The sequence below is a fragment of the Artemia sp. Qi Xiang Cuo genome, chromosome 11 (assembly GCF_049724085.1).
Source record: "Artemia sp. Qi Xiang Cuo chromosome 11, ASM4972408v1, whole genome shotgun sequence".
NCBI classification, from domain to species: domain Eukaryota; kingdom Metazoa; phylum Arthropoda; class Branchiopoda; order Anostraca; family Artemiidae; genus Artemia; species Artemia sp. Qi Xiang Cuo.
The window spans coordinates 43,710,678-43,733,292 of NC_142804.1; the positions used below are offsets into that span (position 1 = coordinate 43,710,678).

Sequence of the window (22,615 nt, forward strand, 5' to 3'; positions counted from 1 at the left end):
ACCCCTATGCCTTCCCAAGAACAGAACACAATTTGTACTTTACTGAAAAAAATACAAATGAATGTGCATTGTCAGTTTAATATACATATACTGATATTTAGTAATGAAAACGTTAGTATTATTTGATGTATTAAAATTATAAAAGTAAAATCATTTATATTTTAGTAAAGTGCAAATTATGTTTTGGCCTTGGGAAAGCATAGGGGTTTTGAGCCCAACTTTTGTTAATTTCTGCTCGTTTTGAGTTTGACTCGGTTATTTATTGTAATTTCTGCTCGTTTTGGGTTTTATTTATTTATCGATCCTAATTGGCGGTAGTTTTACGCTTAGTAGATTATTTGATTTTATTTTTGCTCATTTTTTGTTTAATGGAGTTCTTTAATTATCTTTGAAAAACTTATTTTGTGGAAAAAGTTTTTTAAATTAATAGAGTAAAAAGCCAATTCAGATAGTTTCTCTGAGAGGTAAAGCTGGCTTAACTTAATTAAAAATAATATTAAAAAAAAAAATTAATTTTCAGGTAATTTTCTAGTTTGAATTAAAAAACTAAAATTATTGCTCAGACATCATAAATATTTTTGCAGTTTACATTATAACTTTAGCGATTCTGAACTGAAAACTAAAATAAAAAAAAAATTAATTCTGACGGAAATATAGCACAAAAGATACGCACTTTAGAAGTTATGCCAAAACAAATATTTAGTTCCAGAGAAAATTTTAACTTTGAAGGGAGAGAGATGAATTAACACTTTCGTTGATTAAATCGAACAAAAAACAAAACTAATTTTACAATTTTCAATAATTTTCTAGTTTTAATTAAAACATTAATATTATTGCTCAGACACCAAAAATATTTTTGCATTTTACATAATAGCCTTAGCAATTCTGCACTGAAAACTAAGATAAAATAAAAAATTGAATTTCTTTTCAACGGATATATAGCACAAGAGATACACAATTTAGAAGCTGAGCTAAAAAAAAGTTTGGTTTCATTAGACAATTATAACTTTGAAGTGAGAGATGAAATAAAACTTTCGTTGATTATTGCTCGGACAAGATAAATATTTTGACAGTTTTAATAATAACAGTAGGGATTTTGTACTGATCTAATTATAGATAATATTATACTATCGCATTTACATTTAGGCCATATAGGGTTACAACCTAAGATTATGACGTCATTCATCTATCTTGTGCATGAAAATTGTGTTTTTTGTTTGTAGAAAAAGTATGTTCTAGGACAAGCTCATGCCCAATAGTCATTAACCCATCAGAGTCTACAAATTATTTTAAGCAAGAAAAAGAAGGTAAAAGAGAATCAATTAAAAAGAAATAAAACTACAAATTACCATTTCATCTAGGCTTGTATCCACATCAGTAACTTCCCCTTTCTTCCATGGTTCTTTATAGCCTTTCGTCATAACATAAACAAATTCTCCCTTTTGTAGACGGACTCTCTCCTTGATACCATCTTCGGGTAGCAGCCGATTTTGTTGAACATATGATGTTTCAAAAACCTGTTGAATGTCTTGGTCCTGAAAAAAGGAAAATCAATTGAAACCTATATTGCTAGACCAGTCAAACTAACTGGTTTTAAGCGATGATAAAAAAAACTAATAAAACCTTTTTTCAGCGCAAATTTTTTACAAGCAACTATCCGATCGAGGGGGACGGTCAACAAGCTAACGAGCAGAAATCTGGATTGCATGTCGTTTTTAGTCATAACAAGGTATGTTTCAAATAAGGAGTATGGGGAACTGATAAAAGTGAAAATTCTAAGAAAAAACAATCAAAGCCGCCTTACGTCATTCGTAGTAAAATCATGAAGCTTTCTATGTGTTTTGATTTTCCTCTGTATTAATAACAACAACTGAAGATATAGCAGCAGCTTGTGGGGGTTTTCATTTTTAAATCTTCTGGCTAATACTATGCTATTTCTAGCACCGTTAATTTTAATTACAAATTCAAATTAGTTAAACGCAGAAACAATAGATTTTCATCAATTTCCCATTTTATTTTATGAATGCGAAAAAATTGCAGATAAATAAAAAAAAACAATAGTCCCTTTTGCTCATTAGCATGATTAAGAACTCAATTTTCTCTTTTCTGACACAAAGGGTTTTGAGATTTCAACGAAACTCGTATTTATGGTTTAAATTAGTGTCAACCGCCAAACGCACTTGTCTATTTGACTTAATATTTCATTTCATTATTCTAAACAATGCGTCAAAAATAGTCCTTACGGCACGCAAAATAAAAACGGCGTCGAACGATTTGAAAAAATTCGTTTGTCCATCTTTCCCCCAATCACCCCCCCCCCCCAGAAAAAACAAGAGTACATATGGTCAGAGAAATCACAGAAATGTTAAATATGTAAATGAAAACTTCTCAATAATAGTATGCAACAAGGGAAAATCAAAAAAAAAATATATATATATATTTGTCTTTCAGACAGCCTTACAGATCAGAGCTGCAATTGATAAAACCCACAAGAAGCTCTTGTTTGGGACCGAAAATTTTGATTTTATTAGAAATTGAGCTTTCTAAACTTTTAAAGTACCAAAGATCATAATAAAACAGTCTTTTCCTCCTGGACTCATTTAAGGCTTATTCGTACCTGAAAATCAAAATTTTCTAAGATTCTTGTTTTAGCTATTTCAAAATTATGAAATTTTTAGGGCAGTACCAGATTTTCGTCAATGTTGCCCCGCTTCACCGTAAAAAGAAATCAGCAAAAACAATTAATAGAACTGGACAATGCTTTCCATTGGTAATCAACCATTAATGATATATTGATCCTCCAAGATCATGACATCTTCAAAGGAATATTTTTTTAAGCTGTTTGGCACCATATGTTTTAGCCATTTATGTTTTAGGTACCTTATATGAAGAACAATGAAATTATAAGCGTCTATGACGTCATTATATGATAAATGAGTAACTTGATCATATCTCTAAGGTTTTGTTAGCAATTTGATCATATCAGCGAAGTTTAGTCCTTTTATTTAATTTTCAAAGAATTTAATGAAATCAACGATTTTTCATATTAAAACAAGTTATAAAAGATAAACATAATCAAATAGTCAATTAAATAAGGTAAAAGTCTAACAAATAGAAGATAATAATTACCTCCGATATTGCAGCAATATTTGATTCCGTAATTGAGAAACATGAACCCATATCAGGACTTGCTTTCCAAGGCACAGTGAGATTTGAGGAGTTGGTTGACCCATGAGAGGTACTTGATGCGACCTCTTCTAAGATAAAAGAATAAAAAAATCCATTCTTTGACTTTGCTGAGTTAAATTAGTTATGTTTCTATTATTGTCATTCAGTTTTATTTTTAGCCAACTTGGTCATAGTCGTTGCCAATCTTCTCTTCTTTTTATTTTTTGTACATATTCAGTTTCCAGTTAGCGCGAACAAGCCGAATCCGTTCAGATCGTTATTTGGCTTACCGTATCAGCAATTTAATGTATGCTAATGATATAAAACGAGTTCAAGCTCACACAAAACTGAATGGAAAAAATTACAAAATAGCAGAGGCATTTATTCTTGCTTACATGAGAGCCATACTTAATCCTGTTGTATTTCCCCGAAAGTTTAACCTAATTTCCATATTATCTTTCTTGCTATTACCTTGTAAATCTCATACGGTATCAACAGAGTGGGGGTACGAGATATAATACTCGATTATTTTTGTTTATTCTATCTGCTTTTCTCTGCGATCATGGATATAATTGGTCTTAAATTCATTTTCTAGACAAGTGCAGAGAGATCCGATTCTGAAAGAGGAGGGGGGCGTCATGGGACACATAGACGAAAAGAAGATTTTTCAGAACAATCTTAGAGGTGGGAGGACCCCTATCTGAAAACATGGATAGCTTTCAGATAAGCTATATTCAGCTCCATATATTATTTATTTTATAACACATCAAAAATACAAGGTATGACGATGGAGTATAACAAACAGAAAGAACAATGAAAAAGCACAAACAGAAACAGGAACAAATACTTACAAACCAAAATTCGAATAACCCAAACAATTCGGAAAATAAAGCCACTCCAAGGGTGGTAAACCTCTTTAAATGAAACATATAAATAAATACAACATAAAAATGATAATAACCCAGCAAAAAAAAAGAAAAAAGGAAACTAGCATTAAAACAAAAATATAAATATCTAGATATTTATACTATCATCTCAAGGTTACCGCTCATCTAATTTGAAAAAGTCTATTGTTGGGACGGAATTTTCCAGAAAGAAGACCTTTGGACCAATCATATAAGAGAAAGAGGCTGAGCAGGTTTGTCAGCTGGGCTGGTGTACACCTGGGACGGGAATATTTTGTGAGGGATATTCAAGACCTCACACTCCAGGAAGACTAAAAAAAGCAGATTGAAATGCGCAATCACTTGCATACTGGTTGTGGATATCTATCCGTTCTCATCTCATCTCGAAACAGTTAAAAAAAAAAACTATTTTTTTCGTTATAACTTTTTGAATTATTAACAAAAAGATACTAACCATTTTTCCAGAAATAATAGATCAAAACACCACACATTTTGACTTTTTATTCTACACTTAAGACCTGGAAAAGGATCAATTTTAGCTACATTGGGTAGTCACAACTTCAGTATTTTTCTATTACGCATATCTGGTAAGATCAAACATTTGAGATTGTATTCTCATTCTCAAAATTTGAATCTTTATCCACGTTATGACAATCGTATCTGATAATGTCACTTCGTAGTATAGCTCTTGATTGAGATATCAAACTGGATTTTGTTTAGAGGATTGTCAATGAAATTTTCATTAATCCAACATTTGCAATCAAACTGCAACAATTTGCAGTGAAAGTGCCACAAAATTTTAGACCGAGATTTTTTCTGTGAAAAACTTGGCAAGTAAGTAAAAAAATTGCTTACTTCAAGGCGTCATCGTTCAAATACTATCTACGAACCACCTGAAATATTCTATCTTTCAAAATAGTTTTACTGCCTTTCTAAAGATGTGTTTTGAGATATGTCACATTCTAAAAGCATGCTTTATGTATGAGTTAGTTTCTGTTTAAACAATCCTTATTTCGAGCTGTGTGTTACTATTTCTCATGAAATCGAAAATAAATCACCATCATAACTAAGATTACTGAAAAAAAAGAACGTGGATTGACAGTTTAATATACATACTGATATTCATTACTAAGTCTTAATAATATTAGACTTATTAAATTTAAAATGGAAAAAATATTTAAATGAATTTTGTTTTCAATAAAATGCAAATTATATTCTGGTCTTTAGAAGGCACAGGACCCATCAGTCCTACTCCTCTTAGTTTCTGCACGTTTTAGTTTGATTCAGTTATTTATTTTAATTTCTGTTCGTTTTGGGTTTCATTTATTTATTGATTCAAATATTCTAGCATGTTCGATATATATCGTATAATTGGAGGGGCCAAATGGGCCCAAATCCCCCCCCCCACCGAGGTAGAATCAATCTTGTCATCTAAAAGACATAACTAGGGCATTCACTGCTACTTCCAAATAATTTTAGTCGAGATCCAAGAACTAACGTTCTCAACTTTATGTAGACAACCATTTTATACGAAATTTTTTGTCTCTCAACAAACTAGATAACCATTAACTATTACCATGGATAGTTAGTACTACCATGGTCCCTTCTTTACCACCTTCTTTAACACCACGGCGTACACAAAAGGGATTACTAGCAACACCTTGCAAACATATCCAGATTGAGGCCTTTTGATACCACAAATATCGTATTAACAGTAGAGGTAAAATCTAAATGACTACGAAATATAATTGGTACCTAAGTGCGTAAAACTGCCACCTAAAGTGTACCTGGATAATTCTAGGCCTTTTGACTTTCTAATGCATTTGACTAAGACTATACCCTGGCTTGATCATCGTATTTAACGTTTTTTGTTATGATGACAATCGAGTCAAAAGCAATTATGATCCGATGTGAGTGATCCGACTGCATTAAAAAAAGATTTCAATTTACGAAGACTTGATTCAAGAAAATTCTTACGGCAGGGTTTTGGGTTTCATTTATTTATTGATGGTGATTTACAGTAGTTTATCGCTTTAAAAATTATTTGACTTTATTTCTGCTCACCTTTGGTTTAATGTAGCTCTTTACTTTTTTTGAAAAATTTCTTTTGTGGAATAATTTATTTTTGTTCGTTTTTTATTGAAATTGTCTTTTTACTTGGTAAAGAAGGGAATATCTAAATCTATTCGGTTTTTCTCAATAAGAATCCAGATTTTGGTGCGTTATTTATATATTGGATAAAAATTTTCCAAAATTTTAAGTAATGTAAACCCTTCTGAAAATCTGGAGTCACATAGTGTCTTTTCATTTAGTTTTAAACCTCCTCAACTCTCCCTGAAAAATAAAACATAATACCCTATTTTATTCCTAAGAAATTTTATCTATACTATTTTGACAACCTGGATGCACTTGCACCATTTTCAATAAGAATAGTAAGAGCAGAAGTAGCAATAGCTCTGAAAGTTTCAACTTAATAAGCTCAGTCGTCCTTAAGATTTTACTGATACGTCTTATTGACAACCAGCATGTACATAGTGCCTTTTGATTTAATTTTAAAGCAACATAAACTTTTCCTGAAAGATTTTACTCTATACTCTATTCTAGTCCTAAGATATCCCGCCTGGATATCTACACAACCTGGTCTATTTTGGCCACCTGGATGCACTTCAGCTATTTTGATTTAATTCAATAATAGCAGTAGTGGTTGCAAAAGTGGCAGTACTGTGGTAAGCTGACCAATTAAGTCAGAAATTTATATAACTGGAAATCAAATTCTATGACGCAAAATAAAATAATTAAGTCTTGAAAATACCACTTTACTAAGATAAGAGTTTGAAAATTAACCATAAAGTACCGCAGGTCTTGTAAAACCAGGATATGTGTGGGCATTCAAGAACTGAGAAATAACCACGTCTTAGCGTATGCACAGGTGTGCCCCAGGAAGGCACGGTTGACCATAAGATGTAAAAGGTACATTTTATTGTATCTAGCAACTTTTATCTTATAATTCTAGGGAGATCTCAGGCCCTTTTTACTTAGGATTGCTTTGGAATCATAAGTGTCCTCAACAATCTTATAGCTATATTCATATCTTTGTGTTCTTTATATTCTAAGGGACAATTAGTCCCAGAAGCACATACATATAGCCAGACCATTATACCGTTGTATGTGACGTTAAATAAAAGTAATCATATTTATACCAAGCCTCTTTATAACATTTATTTGTTCTTCTCATCTATGCCCAGTAGGCACGTCTAGTATAATTAGTCAGGCCAAACCTAAGTGAAACGCTACCCTAGTATTAGTCACCTTAAGACCGTACCCCATAGGAGCCAGATAAACAGCCCTATAGGAGCCAGATAAACAGCCCTTTACTACAGTAATATTCATAGCCCTGGGAGTTTCAGCTTAATACCCTAAGGTGTGCTGGGATATTTCTAATACACCCCTTTGATAACCCACATACAGTTAGCGTGTTTCGGTTCAGTTCAAAACTGCCCTCACCGTTCCCTGAAATTTTAACTAATATCCTTAGCATTAGCAATAGTAGTAGACATAGTAGCAGAAGTAATAGTAGGAAAATTAGGGGCAGTGTTAGTGATAGTTTCAACTTAATACTTTGGTCCGTTTCTGAGATGTTGCTGAAACGTCCTTTTGATAACCTGCATACACATAATATGTTTTACTTAGCCCAACATCCTCCTCAATAGTACCTGAAAGCTTCACATTAATACCATTAGCCTTAGTAATAGTAGTACTAATAGCAGTACTTAGTACTACTACTGCCAGAAGTAGTAGTATACACATAGTGCATTTTATTTGTTCAACATACCACACGACATGTCCAGAAAGATTCAGCCTAATACTCTAAGCCGTTCTTGACTGCTGGATACGGCTTTTTGACAGCCTGCATACTCATATCGTGTTTCAACTTAATTCAACATACCCCTCAACATTTCCTGAAAATTTTTCCTTAACACCCTTAACCCAAAATTTTTCCTTTAAGTCTTATTAATAGCTTTTTGACAGTTGAAAAAAGTTTGGAAGAATAGGAAGATAAGTCTCCGAACCAGGATTAGAATATTAGAAACTAAAGTAATGACTGTGGTCAAGCATGGTTCTGAAGCGTGGGCGATCCAAAAAACGGAGAAGAATTTGCTAGATGTGCTCCAGAGACATTGCCTACGGTTCGTTTTGGGTATGTATCGATAAACAAATGAAACCCAAAACGATCAGAAATTACAATAAATAACCCAGTCAAACACAAAACGAGCAGAAATTAACATGAGTAGGGCTCAAAACCCCTATGCCTTCCCAAGGCCAGAACATAATTTGCACTTTACTGAAAAGATATAAACGTTTTTACTTTTATAACTTTAATAAATCAAATAATATTAACATTTTGATTTCTAAATATCAGTATATGCATATTAAACTGACGATGCACATTCATTTGTATTTTTTTTTCAGTGTGCATGCTAGTTTCTGCTCGTTTTGGGTTTCATTTATTTATCGATGTTGATTTGTGGTAGTTTCACGCATAGTAGATTATTTGATTTTATTTTTGCTCATTTTTGTTTTAATGGAGTTCTTTACTTTTCTTTGAAAACTTATTTTGTGGAAAAAGTATTTTTTAATTAATTATTAGTAAGGACGGTGGGTGTAGTGAAGATGGTAAAAGCAGAAGATATCAAAATTTTGATTGGATGTGTTTGGGGAAATGATGGGCGTGAGAGGGGGGATACTTGCCTTTCCATCCCTTTCGACCAATACAAAGGGCACTGGTCCTTCCAATTTTCAATCGAGTGAGCCCTTATTAAAGTTTCTACAACATCGCTTTCAATAAAAACCCTATATGCCCCCAGGGCATGTCTTGCAACCATTGCCCAGAGGGCTATGGGGGGGGGGGGAGGTTGTCATCCTTAAAGACCTAATTTTCAAAACTTTCAACTACGTTGAATAAAATGGCTATCTAAAAATTTTCATTGATGGGTCTGGGGAAAAGGTGGGCGTGAGAGGGGAGTCAGTTGCTCTCAGCACGGGCACTAGCCCTTTGAATTTCCAATCGAATGAGCCCTTTTTCAAGCTTCTACGACAAAGATTTCAATAAAAACCTTATATGCCCTTAGGGCATAATTTATAATCCTTGCCCTGAAGACTGTGGGGGGAGTGTCCTGCTCAAAGGTATAATTTCCAGAACTTCCACTTTCTTCCAACTGCGTGGAATAAAATGGCTATCTCAAAATTTTTATTGGATGTCTTTTGGGAAATGGTTGGCGTGGAAGGGGTGTAAGTTGACTTCCAATCACTTTCGACTATTAAAAAGGGAACTAGCCATTTCAATTTCCAATCGAATGAGCCCTTTTTGAAGCTTCTACGACAACACTTTCTTTAAAAACCTTATATGCCCCCAGGGCATAACTTACAACCCTTGCCCTGAGGGCTGTGGGGAGGGGGGGTGTCATCCTCAAAGACCTAGTTTCCAGAACTTTAAACAACGTTGAAAAAAATGGCTATCTCAAAATTTCGATTAGATGTGTTTGAGGAAAAGGTGGGCGTTAGAGGGGGGTTAGTTACCCTCCAATCACTTTTGACTATTAAAAAGGGCACTAGCCCTTTCAATTCCATATCGAACGAGTCTTTTTTGTAGTTTCTACGACAACACTTTCTTTAAAAACATTATGCGTCCTCGGGGCATAACTTACAACCCTTGCCCTGAGGGCTGTGGTGGAGTGTCCTCGTCCAAAACTTAAGATCTCTGTGGAAATTAACTGCGCTGAACAAAAAGGTTGTCTAAAATTTTTCATTGAATGTATTTCGGGACATGGTTGGTATAGAGAGGGTGTTAGTTGCCTTCCAATCACTTTCGACTATTAAAAGGGGCACTAGCCACTCCAATTTCCGATCGAATGAGCCCCTTTCGAAGTTTCAACGACAACTTCTTCGATATGAAGTGCCCTGGTATGGAAGAAAACAAAAAATAAATAATTCATTGTGCCAACACCGTTCATTACTTAGGCAGCGCAATTGCGCTGCCTATGATACTGCCGAGGTAAGTGAAGCTTCCCACCTGATCGATCTTTTCGTTACACAACGTCACCTTTTCATCTTCACCTATTCCTAGCCTTAGCGACTTAGTCTTCTTAACATTAATTTTCAAACCTATTCTAGCACCCTGATCTCGCAAAACCTCTGAAATTTCATTCATTTATTCACACTTTCATCTAGGATGCTTCAATCATCAGGATAATCAAGGTCCAGAAATTTTTTTTCCCCAATTAATTCCGTGTTTTCCCATTGCCTTTCCTATACTCCTTAAGACAACGCCCATAAAAATGACCCATATAAATGAGGATAGAACACAACCCTTCTAACTCCGGATTTAATACGAAACTAGCTACTAACCTCATTTCCTACCTTAACCGCAGCGGTGTTATTCTCGTAAATAGCACTAATCACTTTAATGTATTTGTCTGGTATACCACACAAGGATATGCCTTCGCTAAAGGTCTTCTATCCGCTGAATCAAACGCTTACAAATAATCTATAAAACTGAAGATTGAAGGTGTTTGATGACTCAGGCACTTCTCAAATTATTAACCGAAGAGTGAATATTTGGTTGACAGATCCCATAGCCTTCCTAAAACCACACTATTCTTCTCTTAAAACTTTGTCTATATCTTCTCTAAGTCCAAAAAGTATCATCATACTAAGTAATTTGCTATCAATAAAAAACAGGCTAATGGCTCTATAATTACCACACTCACTCTTGTCTGCTTTCTTGTAAAGGGGTCTAATTAGGGTTTCCCTAAAATCACCATGTACTTCCCCTTTTTCGAAAATCATGTTCATAATCTTCAGTAACGTATTTTCTAATCTCATATCCACCTTAATTAAGAAACTCATTTACCACACTATCAGCACCTGGGACCTTATTATTTTTTAATCCTTTTAGTACTGTCACTAATTCTTCCTCACAAATTAAATGTTACTTCATACATCCAAGGTGTCACAAACTTTTTCTCCATATCTTTTCCTGTAACTCTACCCCGATTTAACACATTCTCAACATGTTCAGCCCATCTCTCATTAATTCTTTCCTTATCACTAATAGTTGCCCCGTTTCACAATTAGAAGCAATCGTAGTAACATTCAAATAGTTCTTTTTCGTTAGTTCAACATTCCCCTAAACATACCCTGAAATTTTTAACTTAATACTCTAAGCCATTCCTAAGATATTTCTTATATGCCCTTTTGAAAACCTATATACATAGTTTTTTTTACTCAGTTGAAATTCTCCCTAAACATTCCCTGAAAGTTTCACCTTAATACCATTAGCCTCACTAGTTGCGAAAACCGCAGTAGTAGTAATATACCCTGGAAGTTTCAACTCAATAATCTAAGCCCTTCCTAAGATACTGCTGGTACATCCTTTTGACAATCTATATGCTCACAATATGTTTTGATTCAGTTCAACATCCCCCTAAGCATTACCTGAAAGCTTCGCCTTAATACCTTTAGCTTCAGCAGTAGCTATAGTTTTAGCAGTAGTAGTAGTCTTAACAGCAATATGCACATAGCATCTTTAGTTTGTTTCAACATCCCCCACAGCACAAGCCGAAGTTATAACTTAATACCGTAAACAGTTCCTGGGGCATTTAGTATACGTTTTTTTGACAACCTTCATGCAAATAGTTTATTTTGATTTAGTCCCACACTGTTTCAACGTTCCTTGAGATTTTCATCTTAATACCCTTAGCCTTAGTAGCAGTAGTGATAGTATCAGCAGCAATAGTAGTAGCAGTAGTAGAAGTAGTAGTAATAGCATGCAAATATTATCTTTTAGTTAGTTCAACATCCCGCACAACGAGCTCTGTAACTTTCAACTTCATACTCCAAGCCATTCCTAAGATATTGCCGGTACGCCCTTTTGACAACCTGCATGCAAACAGAGTGTTTAGATTCAGTTCAACTTCCCCCTTAATATTCCATTAAATTTTCATCTTCATGCCCTTACCCTTAGTTGTAACAGCAGTCACAGTAGTAGTGATACCGGTAGTAGTAGTAATAGTATGCATATAATGCCTTTTGGTTTAACCTCCCCCTCATCAAGCCCCGAAAGTTTGATAGAATAAGCCGTTGCTAAGATATTCCCAATATGCCCTTTTGACAACCTGTATGCCCATATTTGTATTTTAACTTGGTTTAACTTCCAACCTCAACATTCCCTGAAATTTTTATTTTAATACTCTTAGCCTTAGTAGGAGTTTGCAATAGAAGTAGTAGTTGGAGTAGTAGTAGTGTTGATAGCAGTATTAGCAGGGGCGTGCACGTATTGCCTTTTGGTCAATTGATCATCCTCCTCAGCATTCCCTGAAAATTCCAACTTAATACCCTAAGCCATTCCTGAGATACGCGCTTTTTGCCAATCTGCATGCACATAGTGTGTTTTAGTTTAGTTCAACTTTCCCCTCAATATTCTCTAAAATTTCCGCCTTCATACCCTAAGTCTTAGAAGCACTAGTACCATAGTAGTAGTAGTAGTAGTAGTGTTGTATTAGAAGTAATAGTAGTAACAGTAATAGCAGTAGTATTAGTGGCAGCAGTAGTATGCACATATTGCCTTTGGGCCAGTTGAACATCCCCCTCCTCATGCCATGGAAATTTCAGCTTGATACACTAAGGCATTCCTAAGATATTGCTGATACGCCGTTTGGACAATCTGTATCCACAATACCCTCAGTCACTCCCGAGTCACGCTCTTTTAACAACCTGCATGCACATAGTGTGTTTTGATTTAGTTCAACACTCCCCTCAAACATTCTCTGAAGGCTTCACCTAAATGCTCTTGCCCTTTTTGGACACCAATGGTCAAGCATGCCCCCCTTTGTCAAAAACAAAATACTATATCTAAACAATGGGCGAATTGCATAACTTAGTCCTTACCCAGACAGCTGGGGGGATGACATCCCGAGAGACACAATTATCAGACGTTTCAACTATGCTGAACAATATGACTATCCCAAAATTTTATTTGATGTCTGGGGAATAAACAGGCATGGGAGGGACATTGGTTGCCCTCCGATTCCTTTTGACTCTTAAAAAGGGCACTAGAACTTTCAATTTTCAATCGAATAAGCTCCTTCCCAAGATTCTGCGACAGCTCCTTCTATACAAAGTACCTTGGTGAAAAAAAAAAATTATAATAGATTGTGCCCACTTCCCTCTTTACTTAGGCAGCGCTATTATACTGCTTAAGTAAGAGAAGCACTCCCTTCCAAAGTGGGGAGAACTGATTCTATTCGAAGTGCCTTGATGAAAAGCAAAAGAAATAAATAATACATTGTGCCCACTTGATGAGGGATTCTTCTAGTATAAAGCTTTGTTGTACTTTTTTATTGCTATTATTATTTATTTACGTTTGAACCAGTTCAATTTAAACCAGCTACTTACCGAAAATTCCACAAAAATCTTGACTATCGTCGCTAGCACTTAATTCAACAACACGATCACCATCGATTGATATTCCCGGGACGCTTCCCTGAAACAAACTTTTCAGTAACTTTAACAACTTATATTATACAATTTAAGAGTAAAATTAAACGGATCCCTAGAAGAGAAATAAGGTTTTCTCTCTCTCTCTCTCTCTTTCTCTCTCTCTCTCTCTCTCTCTCTCTCTCTCTCTCTCTCTCTCTCTCTCTCTCTCTCTCTCTCTCTCTCTCTCTCTCTCTCTCTCTCTCTCTCTCTCTCTCTCTCTCTCTCTCTCTCTCTCTCTCTCTCTCTCTCTCTCTCTCTCTCTCTCTCTCTCTCTCTCTTTCTCTCTAAGGAAAAACACAGATTTTGATTTTGCGCTGGTTCTCCGGGCTTTTGGTAACCCATGTAAATTTGTCTTTTACGATGAAGCAAATGTAGTCTCCACAGAAAACGACCTGTCATAACTTTTTAGTGAAGGTACAGAAATTGAAAAAACACAGACATAACGAAAATCTTGGAACAGTAGCTTCCACGTACTTTCTCAGTATTTGTGGTTTCTCCGTCTTATTTCTTTATTTGACTTCTTTTGGAGGTCAATTTTTATTTTTATGTGCACTTAAGATGGCTAAGTGGAATTATTTTCCGTTTTTTGTCTATAATGGGATCAACTTTGGAGGGTGAATTCATAGGGAATTATGAAAAGAGACCGTTTCCACTGAGATCTTCATAAAAGTTTAAGGAGGTAATCAATAATCCATCCCCGCGCCCCCCCCCCCTATTGCGTACCAGCTTGAATTGTCTAACTCGCCTTTGAGTTTATCAAACATATACCTCAAAAATAGCACATAATGCATTTCGGTCCAATAGGTTATATAATTACAAATTACGTGTTTTTTTGCAATACAACTCTCCATTTGCTACTATATAGTTCCTAAGAAATAAACGTTTTCCTAAGAAATAAACATGTTTCAGGAGCTCACGCTTATTAGAAAGACTGAAGAGCAAATTCTAATGAATTGAAACAGACCACTTACAGTATAGTGATTCCCAAGCATCCTGTTATGGGCACGTATTGTTTCATTCAAGGACATATCCATTTCTGCCATAATCTGCTGTTGCTTAGCAATCATTTCTATGGAGAAATAATTAATTAGTCCGTTTAATATAAGAAAGTATATTGAAAAACGAAGAGCAATTTGAAAAAAAAGAAAAAAAAACGCTGAAAATTTATTGATAATTCCACAGCAAATTTGCATTTCAATAAACAAATATAGCCTACTAGAATAAATATAACAGGTTGATTTCTGGCTACGATATTGGAAGCATTGGAAATACTTTCAATTTTTAAAACGGTACGAAAGTTCATGTATATAAATAAAGACATACAGCTACCCATTTCTCACTGTCAAAGGCATTCAAAAACTCTATCTAAGATAATGTAGTTCGGTATTTAGAAGAAAAGAAAATCATTTGTCTAATCTTCGATATGAAGTCAGAAACTGCTGATTAACCGAGGAGTAGCACAGGCAACCTAGCCAAAAATATGGGTCGACCCCAAACAAATTGCAACAGAAATGATTTTTATATCATAAAAATGTAGAAAAAAAAGCTTAACAACATATCCAAAGTTGCACATTCTAGGCCAACGCAAAACTAGTTTTTTTTTTTTTGCTTTTTGTGTCAGTTTTTAAGTTTTTCTAAAAAAAATAACTGTCGGTAAATGTTCATTTTTCTGAATATGTAGTATCGTCCCGGTGTAAAATGAAGAGCTGAGCCCGAAAATGAAAGCAAATTTGATTTACAATTTATGAGTAAGAAGTTTTCTTATTATCAACGTGTTATTTCAATCTTCTCATCGCTGCTACTTCTTTTTTGCCATGCTGTTAGAAGGGCAAATAATCTAAGATAAAATGTTAAGTTGATCTAAAATTTCAAATTAGCCTAATGTAATGTCTACTAGAAAATCCATTTCATATTCATCAATATGTACTTTTATCAATAGGAGAGACTGGAACTGCTCCAGTATAGAACCTCAAAACTGTGATTCCAATACTATGGTATCCGTACTGCGAAATTTCTTAAGAGTAGAACAATCTGGGTCATGGGATCTCTAGTTAAAATCCACCTCTGACATACTACCTTATCTGGTAGCATCTGGGCACAACAATTACACAAAATCCTGCCATCTTTACATCCAGCGAATGGTCAAGCTCCAAGAAACCCATCGTGCCGTTTATCAAGCCTTCCAAAATGGGATGCATTTGATCAGACATTCTAATAGATTCTGGGCTGTGCTCTCCACGGATCTTGTCATTGAGCAGGAGCTCATGCGTTGTCTCAAAACGGCTGGTGGCCTTAACGATGGAAGTGGTATGAAAGAGGTTCAAAGGTCTTTATGGGTTCCGTCTCGACCAGTCTGCTCTGCACTAAATGTTCTGATGGAGGGTATGTCCCTGGTTTCCTATGGAACTAGTGAACAACATAAGGAAACGTCCGAGCCGAGGCAGCTAAGAGATTGTAAAGAGACCAAGATCATTATTGATTTCCTAGAACAAAAGAATCACCATTTAACGGAGATCTTCAACCACGAACCATCACCAACGGTCTGACAGCCTACGAACCTGTCAACGTTGAATCTGCTAGAGATTTAGGCTTAAAAATCATTGACTCCGTGTTTGGAAAGCAGGTTGCTGATTTTACGTTTCGACGAAAACAATAGACAGTTCAAATTACTACAAAGCAGAATGCAGGTGGAGATTGCAAAAGACTGGACCCCACTCTCCTTTTTCAGAGGTTCATCACGCTAGCAAAGAGGATCAATCTCACGGAATCTGAGTACTTTCAACATGTATTCCTTCCCGGCATCACTTTTTGACAGTTCTTGCATGCTCCGGTCTCCGAACAAGCAAAAGTTTGTCAAGGCTATAGCACAGGCTTGCAATCTTGAGGAGCACTCTACTCCCCTTCCGAAAGGCATTCGATACATCATCGACGGTGGAACTCTTCTGCACAGAATTCCATGGGCCAAAAACGAACGATACTCCGAAATCCTTGACCATTATGCAACTTACGCGACCCAAAAGTATCCGTCTACCACTATTGTGTTCGACGGCTACGATGACGGAGCTACCATAAAGGATATGGCCCAAATCGAAGAGAAGTCGTATAATCAGCCGTGAGATCTTCATCACATCAGATATGCAGCTGAAGGTAAAAAAAAGGATGAGTTCTTGTCCTGCAAGAAAAAGAAAGCCAGGTTTATCTGCGCAGAGGCTGTTTATCTCTGTTTATCTCCGATCAAAGGGCTTTGTCGTAGTCCAGGCACCAAATGATGCAGATGTCCCAATTGAGCAAGCTACTGTTGATTCTTCCCGGTATTACGACACTGCCGTCATTGGAGATGATACTGATCTTTCGGTTGTATTATGTAATCATGGAGACTTATCTAGCAGGAAATTATTGCCTGTACCTGAACCAAAGTCGAACAAAGTTCCCCAAATATGGTACTCATAAACTGAAAAATAAAGTGGGGCAGGATACATATAATCTGATTCTTTTTGCTAACGTCATCTTAGGCTGTGACTCTACTTCCCGGACTCACAGTGTGGGAAAAGGCCTTGCTCCGAAGAAGCTAATGGCAGATGCCGATTTTCGTATATCAGCTGCAGTTTTTATGCTGAGGCCAGCTTCAAAGGAGGAAGTAAGGGTTGCTGGAGAAGACGCTCTGCTCAAGATATATGGCTCATCAAAAGGGGGAAATCTGAATGAACTCCACAGAAAAATTTTTAAAAAGAAGGTGACTCCAGCAATCACACTCGTCTGCCCAGAACAGTTACCACTAGATTCTGATGCGGCTAAATTCCACAGTTACAGGCTTTTCTACCAAGTTCAGGTATGGAGTGGAGATCCCGATTCTGAACTTATGTCATCCTCAAAGACCTAATTTCCAGAATTTCAATTACGTTGAACAAAATGGCTATCTCAAAATTTGATTGGATATGTTTGGGGAAAAGGTGGGCGTGAGAGGGGGGTTAGTTGCCCTCCAATCACTTTCGACTATTAAAAAGAGCACTAGCCCTATGACTTTCCAATCGAACGAGCCCTTTTTGAAGTTTCTGCAACAACGCTTTCTATAAACACCTTATATGCCCCCAGGGCATAACTTACAACCCTTGCCCAGAGGGCTGTGGGGGAGTGTCTTCCTCAAAAACATTATCTGGAAATCAACTGCGCTGAACAAAATGGCTATCTCAAAATTTTGATTGAATGTGTTTGGGGAAATGGTGGGCGTGGAAGGGGTGTTAGTTGCCTTCCAATCACATTCGACTATTAAAAAGGACACAAGCCACTCCAATTTCCAATCAAATGAGCCCTTTTCGAAGTTTCTACGACAACTCCTTCGATACGAAGTGCTCTGGTCTAGAACAAAAATTAAATAATACATTGTGCCAACATCGTTCTTTACTTAGGCAGCGCGATTGCGCTGCCTATGCTGGTGAAAGAGGTCACAACGATGAGAAGGGTAAAATCACATATTGATGATTATGAAAATTTTTTCTAGTACATTGTACATCAAATTTGCTTTGATTTTCCGGCTCAGCTCTTCATTTTACATCGGGATAATACTTCATATCGTATTAGAAAAACGAACATTTACCGACAGATCATTTTTTTTAAGAAAAAACTGACACGAAAACCAAAAAAAAAAAAAACAAATAGTTTTGCGTCCACCTATAATGTGCAACTTTGGATATATTGTTCAGCTTTTTTTTCTCTACAAAATGGTGTAAAATAATTTCTGTTGCGATTTGATTTGGGTCAAACTCTAGTTTGCCTATACTAGAAGCAGTATCAGCCGTTCAGTTATTCGTGTATAAGACCTTAGACAAAAAAAATATTTATTCAATAATTCAGAATACCCTGAAGGTTCTATCTTACAACCTATATTATTCTTAACGTGCCCATTATACTCACTCTGAAAAATTAAATGAGTCAACTACGCTATTGAAGGCAACACAGCTCTAACCATTGCAACAAAGTCTCAAGTTAATCTCCACACTGAAATCACTGCTACGCCAACCGAAACTTTAAATTGCCTCAACACTGGCAATTTAATGCATGGAAACCAATATTATGATCGTAGGGTAAATAAGTTCAATAATATAGCTATGTCTGACTAACTTATGAAGAACTTGACCATTAAATGAATCTGTTAATCATAACTACCTGGGTTTAGGAATAGATATATCTCTTTTGTTTGGAAATCACCTGCCTAATATAAGACTGGAAATACCAAGTACTCTTGGGTACATCCATACGCTAAACTTTTTCTTTTTCATAAAAAATAGTATAAATTCTGTATATTAATAGTAAAAATTACATTAAAATTCTGTATATTAATACAAAACAGTAAAAATTATATATATATATATATATATATATATATATATATATATATATATATATATATATATATATATATATATATAATAAATCAAGAACCACAGTTTCACAAAAACTGCATTGCAACTGCAGACAAATTTATTTCTGTTTCGAAGAAAAGGCACGATAGCATCTAAAATCAGATAGACAAGGCAAGAAGAGTGCAGATTGAGGGAAAAAAAAACACCAAAACTGCAACTAATTACTGAAACTATAATATTTTAGCTTGCTCTTCGGGGCAAGAAAGATTCCGGTTCCATTTCAATCCCTGAACCAGAACCCCCTGATAAAGATGACAACTTCCAAGCTCATCTGTTACTGAGGGCCAGACATAGTGGTGAAAATCTAACCAAAAATTTTCTTTCGGCGGTCGCAAATGCTTCATAGGTTTCTCCAAAGACTGATAGGGTTCTTCAAAGATGGTCTGGTTACCACTCGTGGAGAACTTCTTCTGCAACCCATTGTCAAAGAAGTAAACGCAAGCCCTTACATTTTAGTCGCTGTTGAAGAAGCGAGAGATGGTTCCAATACTTAGCAGTTATCAGTTAGTGTCCGTCACACCTCTGTTGGAAACCCTTATGAGAATTTTTTTGGTTTTGTTTCTTTAACTTTCTTGAAAGCCTTGGACTTAAGCTGAAAGAGATTATAGGTGAGAGTTACGATGGAGTAGCAATAATGAGCGTCCATCGCAGTAATGTTCAAGCCGTTATGAGCAAATGGTATCAAAAGGCACTTTAGCCTGCTTCTAACTATTTCTCCAGAGCCTTACCATAAGCCTGCAAGTTATGCAGTACTTTGCCATTCCCGGTCCGGACTCTAAAAACAAAAATAAGTGAATTCCTGCCGAATCCCCGAGAACAGAACCTAATAGACTCTGTGGAAAAATAAAGGTCAAGCGCCGCAATTCAATTACGACCTTACTTCAGTTCAATGAACCTATTCTGTATTATCTTAAAGATATTGAGGAGACTAGCAATGCAGAAACGTCAACAAAAGCGTCCCAGTGTATGACTATTATGAACCATCACGAATTGTGATGTTTCTTCATGTGGCAAAAGAGCTTTCCTGCCAAACGCTTCTTTAGTACAAGACTCTTCATTTAATCAATTGCAATTTGGATGTATTTTTGACATAACAACTTAATTTAGGTATTCCATTTCATACCTAATTACAGAATAGGTCCTTAAATTAGGATTTGGATGTCATTTGACAGTCTTTTCCAGAGAAAGAGATATGCAAGAAAAATGCTGCTACTGCTTTATATTCTTTACTTGACGGTGCCAATACTTTAGACTTGAGATTACTTGTCGGAGAACAATAGCTGCATTCGCACGATCCTGAACTACTTGCTCACTATAGACATCTGTATTTATTTCTTCTATAGAAAACCTTATATCACAGCTGAAACAAAGTATTGCATTTCAACAGAGGGTTCACATATTGGTATCCTTGTCCCTTCTAAGATTGGTTTTATGGATCCCAATACCATTTAGTTTGAGTCTTTGATTGATTTATACAAGTATGACGATATTCTACCAAACACAGAATGCTTGAAGCGAGAGGTAGAGCTTGGCACAGGAAGTAAAAAAAAGTTTCTAATAATAAAAAGGTTTTTTTGTTGTTGTTTTCTTTTCTCTTCTAGAACGTGACTCTACCTCTTCCCAATATTTCACTTCTTTTTGCTTTTCTTGTGATATTGTCTGTAACTACTGCTACCCCTTAAAGAAGCTTCTCCAGACTTAGAAGACTAAGAAGTTCAACAACACAAGAAAATCTGCTTGATTTAGCCTTTCGTTCATAGAAAAATTTATATCTGTTCAATTTATGGCAATAAACATTTTTGCAGGGAACAAAATCGTCATTTAGTCTTTGTTCTGTAGACACTCATTGTAATAAACTTGTTGAACTTTGTTTTGTAGACACTAACTATAATAAAATAATAAAACCTCTTGGTCAATTTTGCAATACTTGACTGGAATAAAACTCTTAAAGATACAACAGTACGCCTCGTGGGCGCGTTCATTCCAGGGGCAATCTAACAGACATAAGCTAGGAGCTCAGGCTTAATCTTATTTAAGATTGTTTATGCAAACTCCACAGGAGGTAAACCCCTTTTTCACTCTTTGCCCCCTCCCGTCACTTCACTAAAAAATCCTAGGTCCCACATATTGGGTTTCATGTATATTTATCTATACTATCTCTATGGGTTAACCCCAACCAGACAGAGGAACTTAGTCTTTTCCAACCAGGGAACTGAGGCATTTGGACACCCTTGTTCAAAAATTGAACCAATATCCTAAAGCTTATTGCGATTATGTAATTTGCAGAGAAAATATTAATTGTGTAACAAATATTTGAACTGCACAATGCTCGCTTGTTTGACAAACGCACGTACCTTTCCATTCTTTCACCTCTTGCCTGAGACTTTTTAAGCAAGGATCCGTTAGAGATTCTAATTTATATCCTTCAAGAAACTCTTCAATGATTTTTTTAGGATCTTTGTCATCTTCCATTTTGAAAACTTCAAATTTTGGCAAGTCTTCAACATTCACAAGTTCCACATTTTCATCAAGGGAGATGAATTCCACACTGTCTATGTCAATAACATCAACAGGTTTTTCTATGTGATGGTCGAACAGAGATTTCCCTTCTTCCACAAGGGTCAAAAGTTTCTATAAAAAATAACAACAATTATAAATGATAATGAGTTGGTCAAAAGCAATTCAATTACTAATACTAATTTATTTTTATAGATAACAAGCCCAAGAATCACCAAAAATGCTTCGATAACAGAAACCTAGCACCTAGGTCCAACCTAGCATCAAAGAAATAAAAATAAAACAAGATAAAAATAAAAAAGAGAATTTTATTGTATTTTCACTTAACTATGGTATAATTAAAAACCCAGCAATCTGTTCGGAAAGAGCGATCCACTTTGGGGGGGGGGGGGGGTGGGGCTCACACGAAAGGAGGGGTATTCGGTGAAATTGAACACTGCACCTATACCAAAACATAGACACGTGCGGAGGAGGGGGGAGGGATCAAAACACCAAAACGGAAATATTTATACCACAATGTTTCCACGGTACTTTAGAACATTGTAGGGAGTGGAGAATCCATCCTTGTCCTTAATATTCAGGTGTAGTAACTGTTATAAGACATCAATAGACCAAATTTTCCTACCAGCCTTTTCACTAGATAATATACTAAGTTCCTTGAAATCTTTCAACTTTTTTCTTATAAAATGGTTGAAATTCGTTTCAAAAGAATCTAAACGATGACCTCTGAAAAGCTTTACTTTTACTAGGAGCTAACAATTAATTCTGGAAAGCAAACCCATCACTCCTAAGCATTAGTAGTTATAAAAATCTGTGTAGCAAAATCAAAGTCATAAACTTTGCAAGTAACATCAATACCTCCATTTATACTCTTCACTATTTACATTTAATTATTGTCAAATTGAAATGAAGAAAAATCATTTCAAATAGAATCACGCGTTTCTAAAACCTTATTGAACTTCAATTTCTATTAAGAATGGGAACTACAGCTATAGGTCAACTTCAGATTCATAGATTTGTTAATGTAAGCTTGTTTTATCAAGATAGTTTACTTTTACTTAAGTCTGT

At 35.6% G+C, this 22,615-nt stretch overlaps 1 protein-coding gene across 3 annotated transcripts in view; it reads right to left on the minus strand.

Moving 5' to 3' along the window:
- Positions 1-22,615, minus strand: part of LOC148947007 (histone-lysine N-methyltransferase eggless-like) — a 66,798-nt gene that overhangs the window by 34,411 nt on the left and 9,772 nt on the right. For 2 of the 3 annotated variants that reach the window (XM_089096811.1, XM_089096812.1), the window contains exons 3-7: positions 21,385-21,661; positions 14,582-14,679; positions 13,527-13,614; positions 3,130-3,257; positions 1,350-1,535 (exon numbers count right to left, since the gene is read on the minus strand). In XM_089096811.1, the coding sequence (XP_088952937.1) occupies positions 1,350-1,535; positions 3,130-3,257; positions 13,527-13,614; positions 14,582-14,679; positions 21,385-21,661 (777 nt within the window). The remainder of the gene's footprint in view (positions 1-1,349; positions 1,536-3,129; positions 3,258-13,526; positions 13,615-14,581; positions 14,680-21,384; positions 21,662-22,615) is intronic. The other variant, XM_089096813.1, reaches the window with a different exon arrangement.